The 12,839-nt window shown below is 44.8% G+C and overlaps 2 protein-coding genes across 3 annotated transcripts in view; both read left to right on the forward strand.

Moving 5' to 3' along the window:
* The first annotated feature begins 1,865 nt into the window (after positions 1–1,865).
* On the forward strand, positions 1,866–8,623 carry hmg20b (high mobility group 20B). 2 transcript variants are annotated; one of them, XM_030372279.1, is made up of 9 exons: positions 1,866–1,978; positions 2,449–2,529; positions 2,783–2,983; positions 3,222–3,342; positions 4,559–4,611; positions 4,707–4,773; positions 6,092–6,307; positions 7,062–7,194; positions 7,714–8,623. In XM_030372279.1, the coding sequence occupies exons 2-9, from the start codon at positions 2,452–2,454 to the stop codon at positions 7,724–7,726; spliced, it is 882 nt and encodes a 293-aa protein (XP_030228139.1). In that variant the 5' UTR covers positions 1,866–1,978; positions 2,449–2,451; the 3' UTR covers positions 7,727–8,623. The 2 variants fall into 2 exon arrangements, with proteins under 2 accessions (XP_030228139.1, XP_030228140.1); XM_030372280.1 differs by lacking the exon at positions 1,866–1,978 and adding an exon at positions 2,288–2,309.
* An 804-nt stretch (positions 8,624–9,427) lies between these two features.
* The window catches only part of LOC115555072 (protein unc-13 homolog A), a 22,549-nt gene continuing 19,137 nt past the window's right edge, over positions 9,428–12,839 (forward strand). Inside the window, exon 1 of the mRNA XM_030371741.1 lies at positions 9,428–9,745. Within this exon, the coding sequence (XP_030227601.1) occupies positions 9,724–9,745 (22 nt within the window). The 5' untranslated portion in view covers positions 9,428–9,723. The remainder of the gene's footprint in view (positions 9,746–12,839) is intronic.

Genomic DNA, 12,839 nt, shown 5'->3' on the forward strand with positions numbered 1-12,839 from the left:
TTCTGTCCAGACTTTTTGTGGTGGGAGGTGTTTGCACAAACCAGATGAATACGTTGCACATCATTGACAATGTTGATTTATAAAATGAGTGGACAAATATGGCAAAGTATCCAACCTTTATAAATGGTAACTCGTTAAAAACCATGTCTGCACTACTTAATTTGACTATTTTAATAAGGGTCAATGGGGTTGTATTCTGAATCAAGTGGTTCAGTCGCTATGGGTGTTTTTGCTACTCTGTGAACCTAGTGCTTCGAAATTTCGCCAACATAAAGTCCTCGCCCTTCAGTCGCACCCCTCTAGCATTGGAGATAAGGCTTTTGTCTACTGGTCGTAAATGATTGCCCCAGGATAAACTACTTGCCAACCGCTCAGTATTGACGAAGCAGTGGGTGTCTTGTGAACTGAAGGGGCTATTTAAATATCAGTTCAATATATTAACGTGTGACGAATGCTAATGAAGTTTAGAAATCTATAATCTAAATTGAATATCGAGTCTTCCCGAATGCAGCCATGCCTGTTTGACCACATCACGATATTCATTACCAACAGGTGGTATGCGCCACAATATCCTGAAAATGGAAGTTTAGCCATCACTTTTTACTATTTAGGTATTTTTGCTATCTATCTTTTTTTTTTTCATGTCTCACGTTTCATCGACTTGGCTCCGAGATCGAGATCTCCTATTTTAACCTATTAATGAGAAAAGCAAGGAATTTGATGTTTTAGCTGGGATATATTTTCAGAAGCGTTGGATAAAAAATACATTGGTTTGTGTCTCATCAGTTAGGGATGTCGTTTCTGTAAGGAATTGTGTAGATCTTTTATCTTCTGCTCTTTCAAACTAAACTCTTCCAAGTGTTAATGATGAGAGTGATGCTATTCTCTCAATATTCCCTCACAAAGAATCGTGAATAACCGTGCATACCACGTCACGTCTTGCTATAGGCCTGATTATAAACACGTACTGTATACAAATGCTGTGTGTGTAAGACACGGTAATCTGATAACTTTCAGTGGGGCAATAACGCTATGGTCTGCGAGTGCTAATGTATGAATTCATACGTTTTGTATGATAACATTCATATACACAGGTATAGGCCTACAGCAGAAATGCTTATCTTGATTTCAGGGCTCAAAGGGGAATGGGGAATGAGGTCTTACAGGCTGTATAAACGGTCCACCTCACTGCTTTTATGTTTGAATCTTTTTTGTATGATGAATTATTCTTTGGCTCTCTACAATAATAAAATAAATGCGATCCCCTACTGAATAAAAGTTCTACAGATAGGAGCCATCTTGGATCAGTCGACACGGTGCGTAGAGCAGTTCGGAGCACAAAGACATCACGATCAGACGGTTATAACAATAACATCCATTCTTGGTTCGGTAAAAATGTGACATTTTTTTATTTTTCCTCTGTTCATGGTCTGAGTTAATTTAATGCCATGAAGAGGGTTAAAGGATAATTCCTTGTGTAACCTAATATATTGAGCAAGTTAGAAAACTTAAGTTTCCAACTATGCACTCAGTTTGACCACTGTTCGACACTATCATTTCCAATTATCTAAATTATAAGAACAAAAACGACCGATGCCTTTGGCATAACAAGCACTTTTAATTCACACTCAATTCAGATTAGAATTTATTATTAATATTGAATAATAGCGTTTCCTTTACCTCCCAAAACGGCGGATGTACATTGACATCCAGGCAAAAATCGATCGGCACAAAACAAAATGAATTGTCTAATATGTCATGTGGTTTATATAGGTAATTTTATTACATTTTTAAAAAGTGTGCAAATTACCACCCCGTTATTCAAGTCCCAACTCGCATAACGCGCATGTAAAGCGCGTGCACGTTAAAAGGGGAACAAGGTGGGGGATGGGGGTGAGCAACCAATCAAGACCAAGCTCTGCCCTAGCCAATCACATTGCAGTTACTCTTCCTGCTTGGTCGAGAGGTTCATGATAGGGTAAGTAATAAACATTTAGATAAAAAAGTATAACGATTTTTACGAAGAAAACGCAATACAGATTGAAAACAATTATCACACTACAGATATACATTGTGGTTTGTGCATTTTCCCTCTGTGGGAAGAAACATCGATTACCATTTTACCTATTGTGCATATTATACGTGCCATGCGAACAGCGTAGTATGAGCCAACCAACCGGCTAGGCTCGTTTGGTTAGCCTCCCATTATGAAGTTGCTATCAAGTCTTTAATTATAAGAAAATATCCCGCTGTTAAGTTATCAAAGCAACGCACACACGGGCGGTCTTAAAAGATGACTGTTCTAACATGTAGGTGATTGTGCTCCACCACACATCCAGTGTCAATATTTTACTATCTATATAATGTATAATGTATCCCATCGCAAAAATTGAACGGCCTATTTTGCAGTTGTCCTATGGAGGTTGTTTGCTTTCTGTTTGGACGCAGGATATGGGCGGCGTGAAACAGGAACAGGGCGAAGGAACGCAGGCGAAGGGGCCAAACCCGTCTGATCCAGTCCATGATGAGGTGACTATTTGGGACACCTTATTTCAGAAAATAGTTATCAATCTAATAAAAAATAATGCACAGCAGTGAACATTCTTAACATGTGCTACTTTTTTGCCCGTTATCCCTTCTATACTCTATTTGTAAACTAGTCAATTTTTTTTCTTCTATGATTTACTTTGAATGATATTGATGACAAAGCAGGAGATACAGGCACAATGGCCCTCATGATAATAATACTAATAATAGTATGGTCAATCTCTCACATGTACAGCCAAGAAAGAGGGGCTGGCCCAAAGGAAAGAAAAGGAAGAAGGTTCTTCCTAATGGGCCCAAAGCACCGGTAACCGGTTATGTCCGGTTCCTTAATGAACGCCGAGAGCAGATGCGGGCCCAATACCCTGATTTGCCTTTCCCAGAAATCACCAAGAGGCTTGGTGCAGAGTGGAGTCGGTTGGTCCCTAACGACAAGCAGGTAATCTTCCAGATACCTGATCACCTGTCTGTTGTATCTGGTTGCTGATCTACAACCAGAATTTCCCTACACAACAAATTCTCATACAGCACACATACCTGAATCTATTGAGGTCTTTCAATAGTTGCCAGTCTCCGAAATTGCCGTTCACCCTAATGGATGAGGGCGGGAATCGCTATATTCTAAATATCTTGAGCTGTGACCGATCAGATATAACCGGATGGAGTTTGTCCCGCAGCGCTATCTTGACGAGGCGGAGCGGGAGAAGGTTCAATACGCCAGAGACCTGAAGGAGTATCAGCAGACTGAGGCGTACCAGATCACCAGTGCTAAGATCCAGGACAAGAAGGTCAAGAAAGGTAAACAGTGGGGCAATCAGGCCATTTAGTCTTTGTTAATGCTGCTGACATTGGTCACATTTTGGGTCAGCTGATCATATGACCAATATATATATCCCCTCATCAAGTGAGTCTCACCATTTGCTTGCAGAAGGCCATATAGGGTCGAAACGTTGCTTTTAATTTTTTATAAATAAATTAATATGGGAGCTTAAGCAGTGCTGCAGACGTTACATTTTTTTCACTTAAGAAGGGTAAACACCCACATCCAGAGGATGACGGCATTCCATTGGCTCTTCTCCGCCCCCTTTCCCTTGAGCCCTCAAAATAAAAGGACATGGGCGTTGGAGAGAGAGAGAGAGAGAGAGAGAGAGAGAGAGAGAGAGGGGGAGAGAGAGAGAGAGAGAGAGAGAGAGAGAGAGAGAGGGGGAGAGAGAGAGAGAGAGAGAGAGAGAGAGAGAGAGAGAGAGAGAGAGAGAGAGAGAGAGAGAGAGAGAGAGAGAGAGAGAGAGAGAGAGAGAGAGAGAGAGAGAGAGAGAGAGAGAGAGAGAGAGAGGGGGAGAGAGAGAGAGAGAGAGGGAGAGAGAGAGAGAGAGAGAGAGAGAGAGAGAGAGAGAGAGAGAGAGAGAGAGAGAGAGAGAGAGAGAGAGAGAGAGAGAGAGAGAGAGAGAGAGAGATATTTTGAAAAAGAAAATCGAAATACATCACGTCCTCTGCTCCCTCCCTTGATAAGTTCCCCTCCACCGTTCACAATTGTTGGATTTCTGCCATTGTGATTGTCATGCAAGACGGATGCCCCATGCCTGGCAGGGAAGAGATGCCCTCAGTTGTCAGATATGTATCAGGAGCGGACTCAAATCTAAATGGTTTCGTGCTGCAGCCGTGCTCACTCAACCGGAGCAGATGTTTCACCGGAGCTTTGTCTCGCAAGTAGCCGGTGGTTGGCTATTGTAATAACGAATAACATTTTAATTATAGCTCTTAAATTGTACCTAAATCCAATCCTTTGTTGGAAAGAGTTGAAAATATGAAATAGTAAACTTATCTTGTTGATTCCTCTGTCTTTACTTCGTCCAGTTGTTATTTTTCTGAAGTTTGGCCCTCTAGCTTTTAAAATTGTGTTATAAATGTGTATTGAATGCTTTGCTTGTTCTCAGCCACCCTTGTTGGAATCAAGTGTCTGCTGAACGACTGAATGTAATGTAAGTGCATACTAACCTTTGTTTTCCCTGTTCAGAGGACCCGCCCTCTGTGATTATCAACACAAGCTCAGGATCCGGGATACAAAGGGTACATTCACTGTTCTGCTCTATAATGTTGTCCAGTCGCCTCTCTGACCTGGCTGAGAAATATCTCAATTGTTTTTCTTCATTTTGTCTCTGTAGGCACCTGACCTGTGCCCCCGGTTTGATATCCCTATTTTCACAGAAGAGTTTCTGGACCAGAATAAAGGTAATCACTTGAAAGAATGGTCTGCTGGTTTGTTGAGTAAGCTTTCATTTGTAGAGAGAAAAATGTCCAATCTATAAATTGGGGGATGGGGTTAGAAATTTCATGCAGCTGTTTGCTAACACAGTAAACAATAAAAAAAAAATGCAATAAAAAAAAATACATCAACAGCTGAAGTAAATTTTTAATTCATACTATGTCCAATGCTTCACTCTTTCTGGTTATGAAGGGTAAAAATACATATTTTACCTTTTTAACTAAGAAGGACTACTATAATATGTTATAATAGTGATATGCATTTTTGCTAATACCTCCCACACCTACAACATAGACATAGAGATGCAGTTTGTTTTATCATAAAACAATAGGGACAATAGAGAAATAAATGGATGTATATAAAGGAGGAGAATATGTGCACTCGAATGTTAAAGGTGACATATTTTACCATGATATGATGTCAGAAGAGGCAGATTTTCCAAACGGCTTGTAATGGCTAATCACACTCACCCCTGGTGGTATAATATGTCACCTTTTAAGGCCCCGTCCACACGGAACGGATTTTTTTGGGTGAAAACACATACGTCTTGGGTGTTTGGGCCGACCGTCCAGACGGATCTGGTGTTTTCGGTGCCCGAAAACAGACTTTTCCCAGGGTGGATAAGTTAAAAACGGATCCATACATTTTCGTATTCCAGCTGTACATTAATACAAAGTATTTTTGCTCAATCTAAAAGATTTAACAACTGCTATATCCTCCTCGACTGATTGTTTGTATACAGCGCGCAGGCTGGTTGTGCGCAAGCTTGATGCGCTCTACTTTTTTTGCGGAGAACCAGCGCCTTGAATACGTTCTACAGCGTTTCTGCAGCGCCTTGAATACGTTCTACAGCGTTTCTACAGCTCGATGCGCTTTGCGTCTTTGCAGAGATATTCCTGAAACGCATCAAAGGAAAACGGTGGGGAAAAGATTGTTTTTCGCCCGTGTGGACGGGGCCTAAGTCTGCACATCCTAACCTTCTCCTCCCTCTGGTTCTCCCCCCTCTGGTTCTCCTCGTTCTCCCCCCTCTGGTTCTCCCCCCTCTGGTTCTCCTCGTTCTCCCCCTCTGGTTCTCCCCCCTCTGGTTCCCCCCCCTCTGGTTCTCCTCGTACTCCCCCCTCTGGTTCTCCCCCCTCTTGTTCTCCCCCCTCTTGTTCTCCCCCCTCTGGTTCTCCTCGTTCTCCCCTCTCTGGTTCTCCCCCCTCTGGTTCTCCCCCCTCTGGTTCTTCTGGTTCTCCCCCCTCTGGTTCTCCCCCCTCTGGGTTCCCCTCCATCGGGTCCCAGCGCGCGAGGCCGAGCTGCGGCGGCTGCGGAAGGCCAACGTGGAGTTTGAGGAGCAGAACGCCGTGCTGCAGCGACACATCAAGGACATGTGCAGCGCCAAGGACCGGCTGGAGGCGGAGCTGGGCCAGGACGAGCTGCGCACCCAGGCCCTCCACAAGCACCTGCTGGCCATCAAGCACACGCTGGTCAGCAGCCTCTCCTCGGTCGCCCTGCCAGGTGAGCGGGCCGCTCCCTCTCTCAGACCCAGAGGATAGGGCAGGTTTTGCCACATTTAGGGCCAATCCCATTTCCATCCCCTTCGCCCTCCCCCTTGTTCTTGCGCGTTCATGTGAGGGGTAGGGCTGTCTCAATCCCCATTTGGTTAAGGGCTAGGCCCTAGAAATGAAGCTTCCGAAGGATCACACTTGAAAGGGCGGGCTTCGAGGAAAGCCCTCCGATAACAACTAGTAAGGATTCATGATAGCTGCCAAATTTGCCGGACGGCAAATTTGGCAGCTAGCATGAATCCTTACTAGTGGTTATCATTAACTCACAGACTCATGCTGTAAAGTGGACTGGGATATTTTGGCCTCTGTAGACGTAGCGGTCCGCGAGCGTCAGGCGATGACGACGCAACGGTAATGGAGAGGTGTCTCATTTCTTAGGGTAACGTTCTTACCCCTCTAACGTTCTTACCCCCTCAGACAAGGGGGAAGGGTTGGAGATGGGATTGGCCGTTAGACTATTGACCGTTAAGGCACTTGGCAGAGGACTTTACCGATTGCATTCAGACAAATGTGAGCATTTAAGGCTTAGGTATCTTGCTCAAGGATTACCACTATTGTTTCCATTTTCGAGATATTCATTATGCCGGATTCTATCGGTGACAGAGGTTTTGGTGAAGCCAGGAAAGAATGTTTATGATGGGTTTTATTACCCAGACGTTTGAGTCCTCCGGACCAAGGTAAAGGACCACGTGGTTTCTCCTCAGGCACCGGTGAGACCCCCTCCATGGGCTCCCTGGACTCCTACCTGAGCCGTCTGAGTGGGGTGCTGGAGAGCAACCCCGTGAAGCACCGCACCCTGCTCAACCAGGTGCGGGACGTCTTGTCTCACCTGGACAGGTAAGCCAAGGCCCTCTGTTTCCCAAGTAGACAGGGATTCACTTGAACTCAAATATTTACAACTGAAATGATGGTGGGTTTTACATTTACATTTAGTGCGTTTAGCAGACGCTTTTATCCAAAGCGACGTACAATAAGTACATTTGTCAGAAGAAAGAGAAACAACAATATATGTCTGTCGGTACAGTGAGGATGTTCATAGAACCAGGTGCCAAGCACTAACAATTGTTAGGTTAACCCATTCCCCATATACAACAACGATAGCTAGGATAAGACGCTACACAATGCTAGGTACAGTGTTTAAGTTCAAGGACGTACAACATATAAGTGCGTTAGAGGGGTGTGGGTGTGGAGGGGTACCCGGGGAGGCTATGTAGAGTCTTGTTGAACCCTGACCCACTCTGAATGTACATAGAATGGGCGCATCCAATCTTGTATGAAAGCCTTCATCTTCGTATCTCTGTAAAGTGTGGACTAGTAGAGCTGGGACTAATCGCCATTCCTTAACATACATTCCAGTGAGAAACTATGAAGAGGGCAGCGCCACAATGTCCCCGTACGAGTCCGTGGGGAAGGGAGCGGAGGCAGCAGCAGGCAGACGTTGGGGTCGGGCCAGCCTGGAGCCGTCCGGAGGAACATTGTGGCTTACCTCGGCAGGGACAATAAAGGAACGTTTTTAAGCACAAGTGCTGCACACAAGGCATCAGCGCGCCTCCACGGCATGTGACACGCATACGTGGAACGCGAACACCGTGACCAGCGTTGTTTGTCAGTGTACGTGGCCGCTTTGTCTGTGGGGAAGCATGCACAGTTCAGTTCACAGAGGAGAGGCGGTTTGGTAGGACCTGTGATGAGCTGCTATTCATAAAAGCGCTAAATGTAAAAAAAACAAAAACAAAAAAAAAAAAAAACACGATCGATTTTATTATTTCTTCAATTGCTCTGCTTGTGGTATTAGGTGTTAGCAGTGAACCTATCTTCATAGTCTGTGCACAGCACAGCCTGTTGAATACAGGCCCAGCCCTTGTAATCACTTTAGAGAACTAATGTGTAGTTGGCATACGTCCCCGAGGCCTGTACCTCAAAGCAATATAAAGCGGTCAGCTGTGTCACGTCGAAATGATTCCCCCCCCCCCCCCTTTTACCTGATGAAGAGCACCTGCAGCATACATTGGAACAAATGACTGGCTGAATGCTCCTTATTTAGTGCTTAACCCGGAGGGTGAGTTGTTGAATGACCAAATATTGTTCTTATATTCCTGTGAGATGGTGGACATTAAAGTGGTAGGTTGTTGGCGTCATGCATGAGATCCTGCGGGACTCTTATGAATTTATATTTGTCAAGATTATTTGTATCATCTGTCAACCTATTCAGTTAATTCATTGCCTCTATTTGTAATAAAATAACAGTTATTTTTTTTCTGTGCAATTTAGAGTTCCTTCAATGTGTTCCTGTGCTTTGAATTTATCCGAGATTATGGTGATGTAGTTCGATCTTGCCAAATCATCGTGTTATTTAGTTGTGTGTGTATATAACCATAGCTCAACAGCAGTTTCCAATTATAAACTGTTGATGGGATATATATATACATATATATAAATACATAAACATTTCGCAGTTTCACAACATGAAAGTGTGACAGGGAAGGGACAAAAGGTGTGGAATATTTATTTGAATAATTGGTTAAAATGGTTTGTAGACACCAAAGCATGTTAAGTCTCTAAAGTGCAACCGTCAGAGACGCCCGAGTCATTGTGTTAAATTCCTTTGAGTCCCTTCGACAGTGCATTTACGCAAGACATTGAAGTGACGTGGATACAAACCTGGTCGTCGTGCGCTCCATCACTAGAGGTAGCTATTGGTCCACGAAATACAAATTTTTAAATTCCAATTTCAGAGGCGGTAGCCTACTTGTAGAGTGGACATCAGTTTCAAAGATATAACTGGTCAACTACATGGCTTATTTGCATTATATTCAACATGAAGGTATAGAAAAAATAACTACACGTTTCAGGGAAATGCACACTTTGTGATATAACCCATTCATGTATCAAAATGTAAATGTATTCGATATTTTCCATTAACTCAGCTATTTTAACTGAATAATCATGAATAAACATTTTGGACAGGGTGACAGTACATTCATGTATTTCCAGTAGTAGCCAGCTTGATCCCCCTTCCCACCGCGCTGACGTCACTCTCGGTAGCTGTTCTCGCAGCACTGGTGCTGAAGCTGAACAAGATGGCTGTGTGTCGGGGAGCGGAGAGCTGGGAATAGGGGGTGGGGGGATAGTCATTGATTCCGGCGGATAAAATATATTTTTAACTCCAACATCCGAAAGACTCTTGTTTAGTCTTGCGCGACAGGGAATCAGTTTGGTCGTCCATGGGACGAGGCGTAAAAGGGCCAAGCAGAGAAGCGACGGTGGACCTCCCCGTTACGAAAAGGGTGTTGTAGCCTCCAGATTATTACAGGAAAAAACATTCCTGTGAAGAAATTCTTCAACAACTATAGGCTCATTGGAGAGATGTCATTGTTGTGTGTCGGTGGTAAGTAGACTCTACCTTGTTTTAGCCCTTTACCCCTCTGGTCATTCCGACAACCACATGCCTGTGAGGGTGTCTTGAGCTTTCGGATTCATTTACGCGTTGTTTTAACTTTTTAAGATTTCATATTTTATCAATGCTTCCGTTTTGTAGGCAGATATTTTTTATCAGATTTGAGAAAAAAATATCACAAATTACATCTAGGCCTGTATGAGCACACACATGGCAAATATACTTGGAACCCATATTTTCCCAGCTTTTTTAAAATGTGGGGATATCCATTGGATATCGTATCGTTAGTTAATTATTACTTTTAATGACAGCTGTGTTGGACGTTGAAGTTGTCTGCGGTTGGTAATGCGTTAAGATATTTCAATTTTTTTTCCGAGACTGTTGTTTCATTTTCACTTTAGTTAGCTGCTCGTGCGTAATTGCGCATAGCAAAAGCGTGCCGGCTGTAGGCCTGTGGGTTCTATAAAGGGTTCTGAACCGTATGGTTACCCGTCATCTCCCAACGAATGAGGAGTAATTAGTAGCCTTGCTTGTGTTCAATGGCTGAATAGAACGTTGTTTGCGTGAAGGTGTTGATGCATTGTGTCCTCGGGTTGTTTGCATGTCTGAGGTTATTCCCTTGAGGCGAAGTCAATAGAGATTGGGTCTCCAGTGTCTTAGGTGCAATCCATCTGTAAGTGACTTTAATGTGGCTGTTGTCACAGTATTATTGTATTTTAACAAGCTACACTAATAATAACAACACTCATATTCTTTTCATTACACACATCGATTGTTGCACTGATAATGGCCGTTTAAAGTGTGTAGTTGGCAACATGGGACTGATGACAGCAATGAGAAAAGTCATTGTAGTCCCGTTTTCCACGGCATGTGTTGGCATAGCAACCATCTTTTGAATTGTAACCATTTGCCATTGAAATGTTTGATTGTCCTATTAGTTCAGGTGTATTATTTTGCTCATCAGTCTGTTCATACTTTCTCTAGGATGTGTGTGATCACTGAAAGACGTTGAGTCATTATTCCCAAAGGAAAAGCCCTCATATTGCATTGAATGTGTGTGTGTGTGTGTGTGTGTGTGTGTGTGTGTGTGTGTGTGTGTGTGTGTGTGTGTGTGTGTGTGTGTGTGTGTGTGTGTGTGTGTGTGTGTGTGTGTACACACCAGTGTGTAAACCAGAATTTGATATCATGAGCAAACAAAAGCAGCTGAACAGGTGGCCATTTTCATGTGCTATGCCCGAGTATAACATTAACCATGGCTAATCCCCCCCTAACCACCACAACTTCCAACACTGTCCTCACGGAACAACAGACAACAGGTCATAGAGGAGCATGGACCTCATTAACCACACATCTCTCACCGGGCTCACATTAGCGATGTATGGTTGATTCACAACCAATGTGTACAAGGATCATGTTATGATGTCTATGGAAGTAGTGATTTATTCCTTCATGTCGAATGTACAAACACAAACGTGGAAGGTAAGATGTTCACAAATGAGGCTTTAGCCCGAATCCAGCTCGGTCACCATTTCAATCATCACTTAATTGTTTGTTTCGGCTTTCGGAACATCTGCAATGAAACTCTCGGTCCTTGATTAATTGATTAATTGACTGATTGATGGATTTGTTTTTATGTAAACAAAGAATGAAACAGCACTCTGTGTCATACATTTAAATACATAAATAGTCAGGGATGACACAATAAAGCCCGAAGGCTTATTTCCTTGTGGTCCCCTTTAAACTGTTCATAGAAAAAAATCAATGAAAGCGAAAGCCCCCCTTAACCATTCAGCGGGTGGCGTGTGACTTGATTGGACGGTGTGGCCGGCGTTCAGCCTCTGCTGACGGACAGAACGCGGGGCTCTTCTAATCGCTCCGGTGGAGCGGCGTTGCTCTCGTTTGAGCGCCGTCGTGCCAGAACCCGGTGCCACTCAGCTACGTTTGATGTAGTTCTCCACCCCTACTCACCGCCCGCCTCCTCGCAGTCACGGCCCTGTCGGTTCAGCCTCTGCCTGTGAGCGCAGGGAATCCTTCTCCTCCTACTGTCACCACCACCCACACACACACGCTCACACGCTCATACACACATACACACATACAGACGTACCCCCCCCCCCGTGACCCTCCCCGATCCACTCCTGTGACACTGAAGTGGTTATTTTTAGTCATGGGGATTGAGGCTCGCTCTGCCCGCGCTTGGCTGCACAGGGAGATTAATGGAGCAAGAGAGGGAGAGAGAGAGGGAGAGAGAGAGAGAGAGGGAGAGAGAGAGACAGAGGCAGAGAGAGAGAGAGAGAGAGGGGGAGGGGGAGGGGGAGGGGGAGAGGGAGAGAGGGAGCACACGTGCACCCTCTCCACATGGCAGGGGGAGAGTCTGTTTGAGTGACTGCATGACTGAGTGGCAGAGGGGAATCCGGAGCCGGCCTCGGTGAGGACAGCAGGGCGTCGGGCAGAAGAGGTGCGGTGTGTGTTGATTGGCTTCTTTTACATCAGAGCCTCTCGATATTACGGACAGGATAAGGTCACTGCCGTGTCAGCAAGACCAATACCGGGGGGGGGGGGGGGGGGGGGGGGGGGGGGGTGGGGGGCTTAAAGTTTCACGGTGGCTTTCCAAACCACCCACCTCGTCACGTGCAGCTGAGACACTCATCAAACTGATTAAAGAAACCGTATGGGATACTATCACGCTGAGAAGGGGTTATTTATAGAAGCTGACCTGCTGCCTGCTCCTGTGTCCCTGACTCACAGGGCGATTCACTGAAGCACCCTCCATGACACCCCAGTCACTCCTCACAGTCACTGCTCACAGTCACTGCTCACAGTCACTGCTCACAGTCACTACTCAGTCACTACTCAGTCACTACTCACAGTCACTACTCCGAGTCACTTCTCACAGTCACTACTCCGAGTCACTACTCCGAGTCACTGCTCAGAGTCACTACTCACAGTCACTCCTCCGAGTCACTACTCACAGTCACTACTCACAGTCACTACTCAGTCACTCCTCACAGTCACTACTCACAGTCACTGCTCACAGACACTGCTCACAGTCACTACTCACAGTCACTACTCCGAGTCACTACTC

The sequence above is a fragment of the Gadus morhua genome, chromosome 12 (genome assembly GCF_902167405.1).
Source record: "Gadus morhua chromosome 12, gadMor3.0, whole genome shotgun sequence".
In the NCBI taxonomy this organism is placed as follows: Eukaryota; Metazoa; Chordata; class Actinopteri; order Gadiformes; family Gadidae; genus Gadus; species Gadus morhua.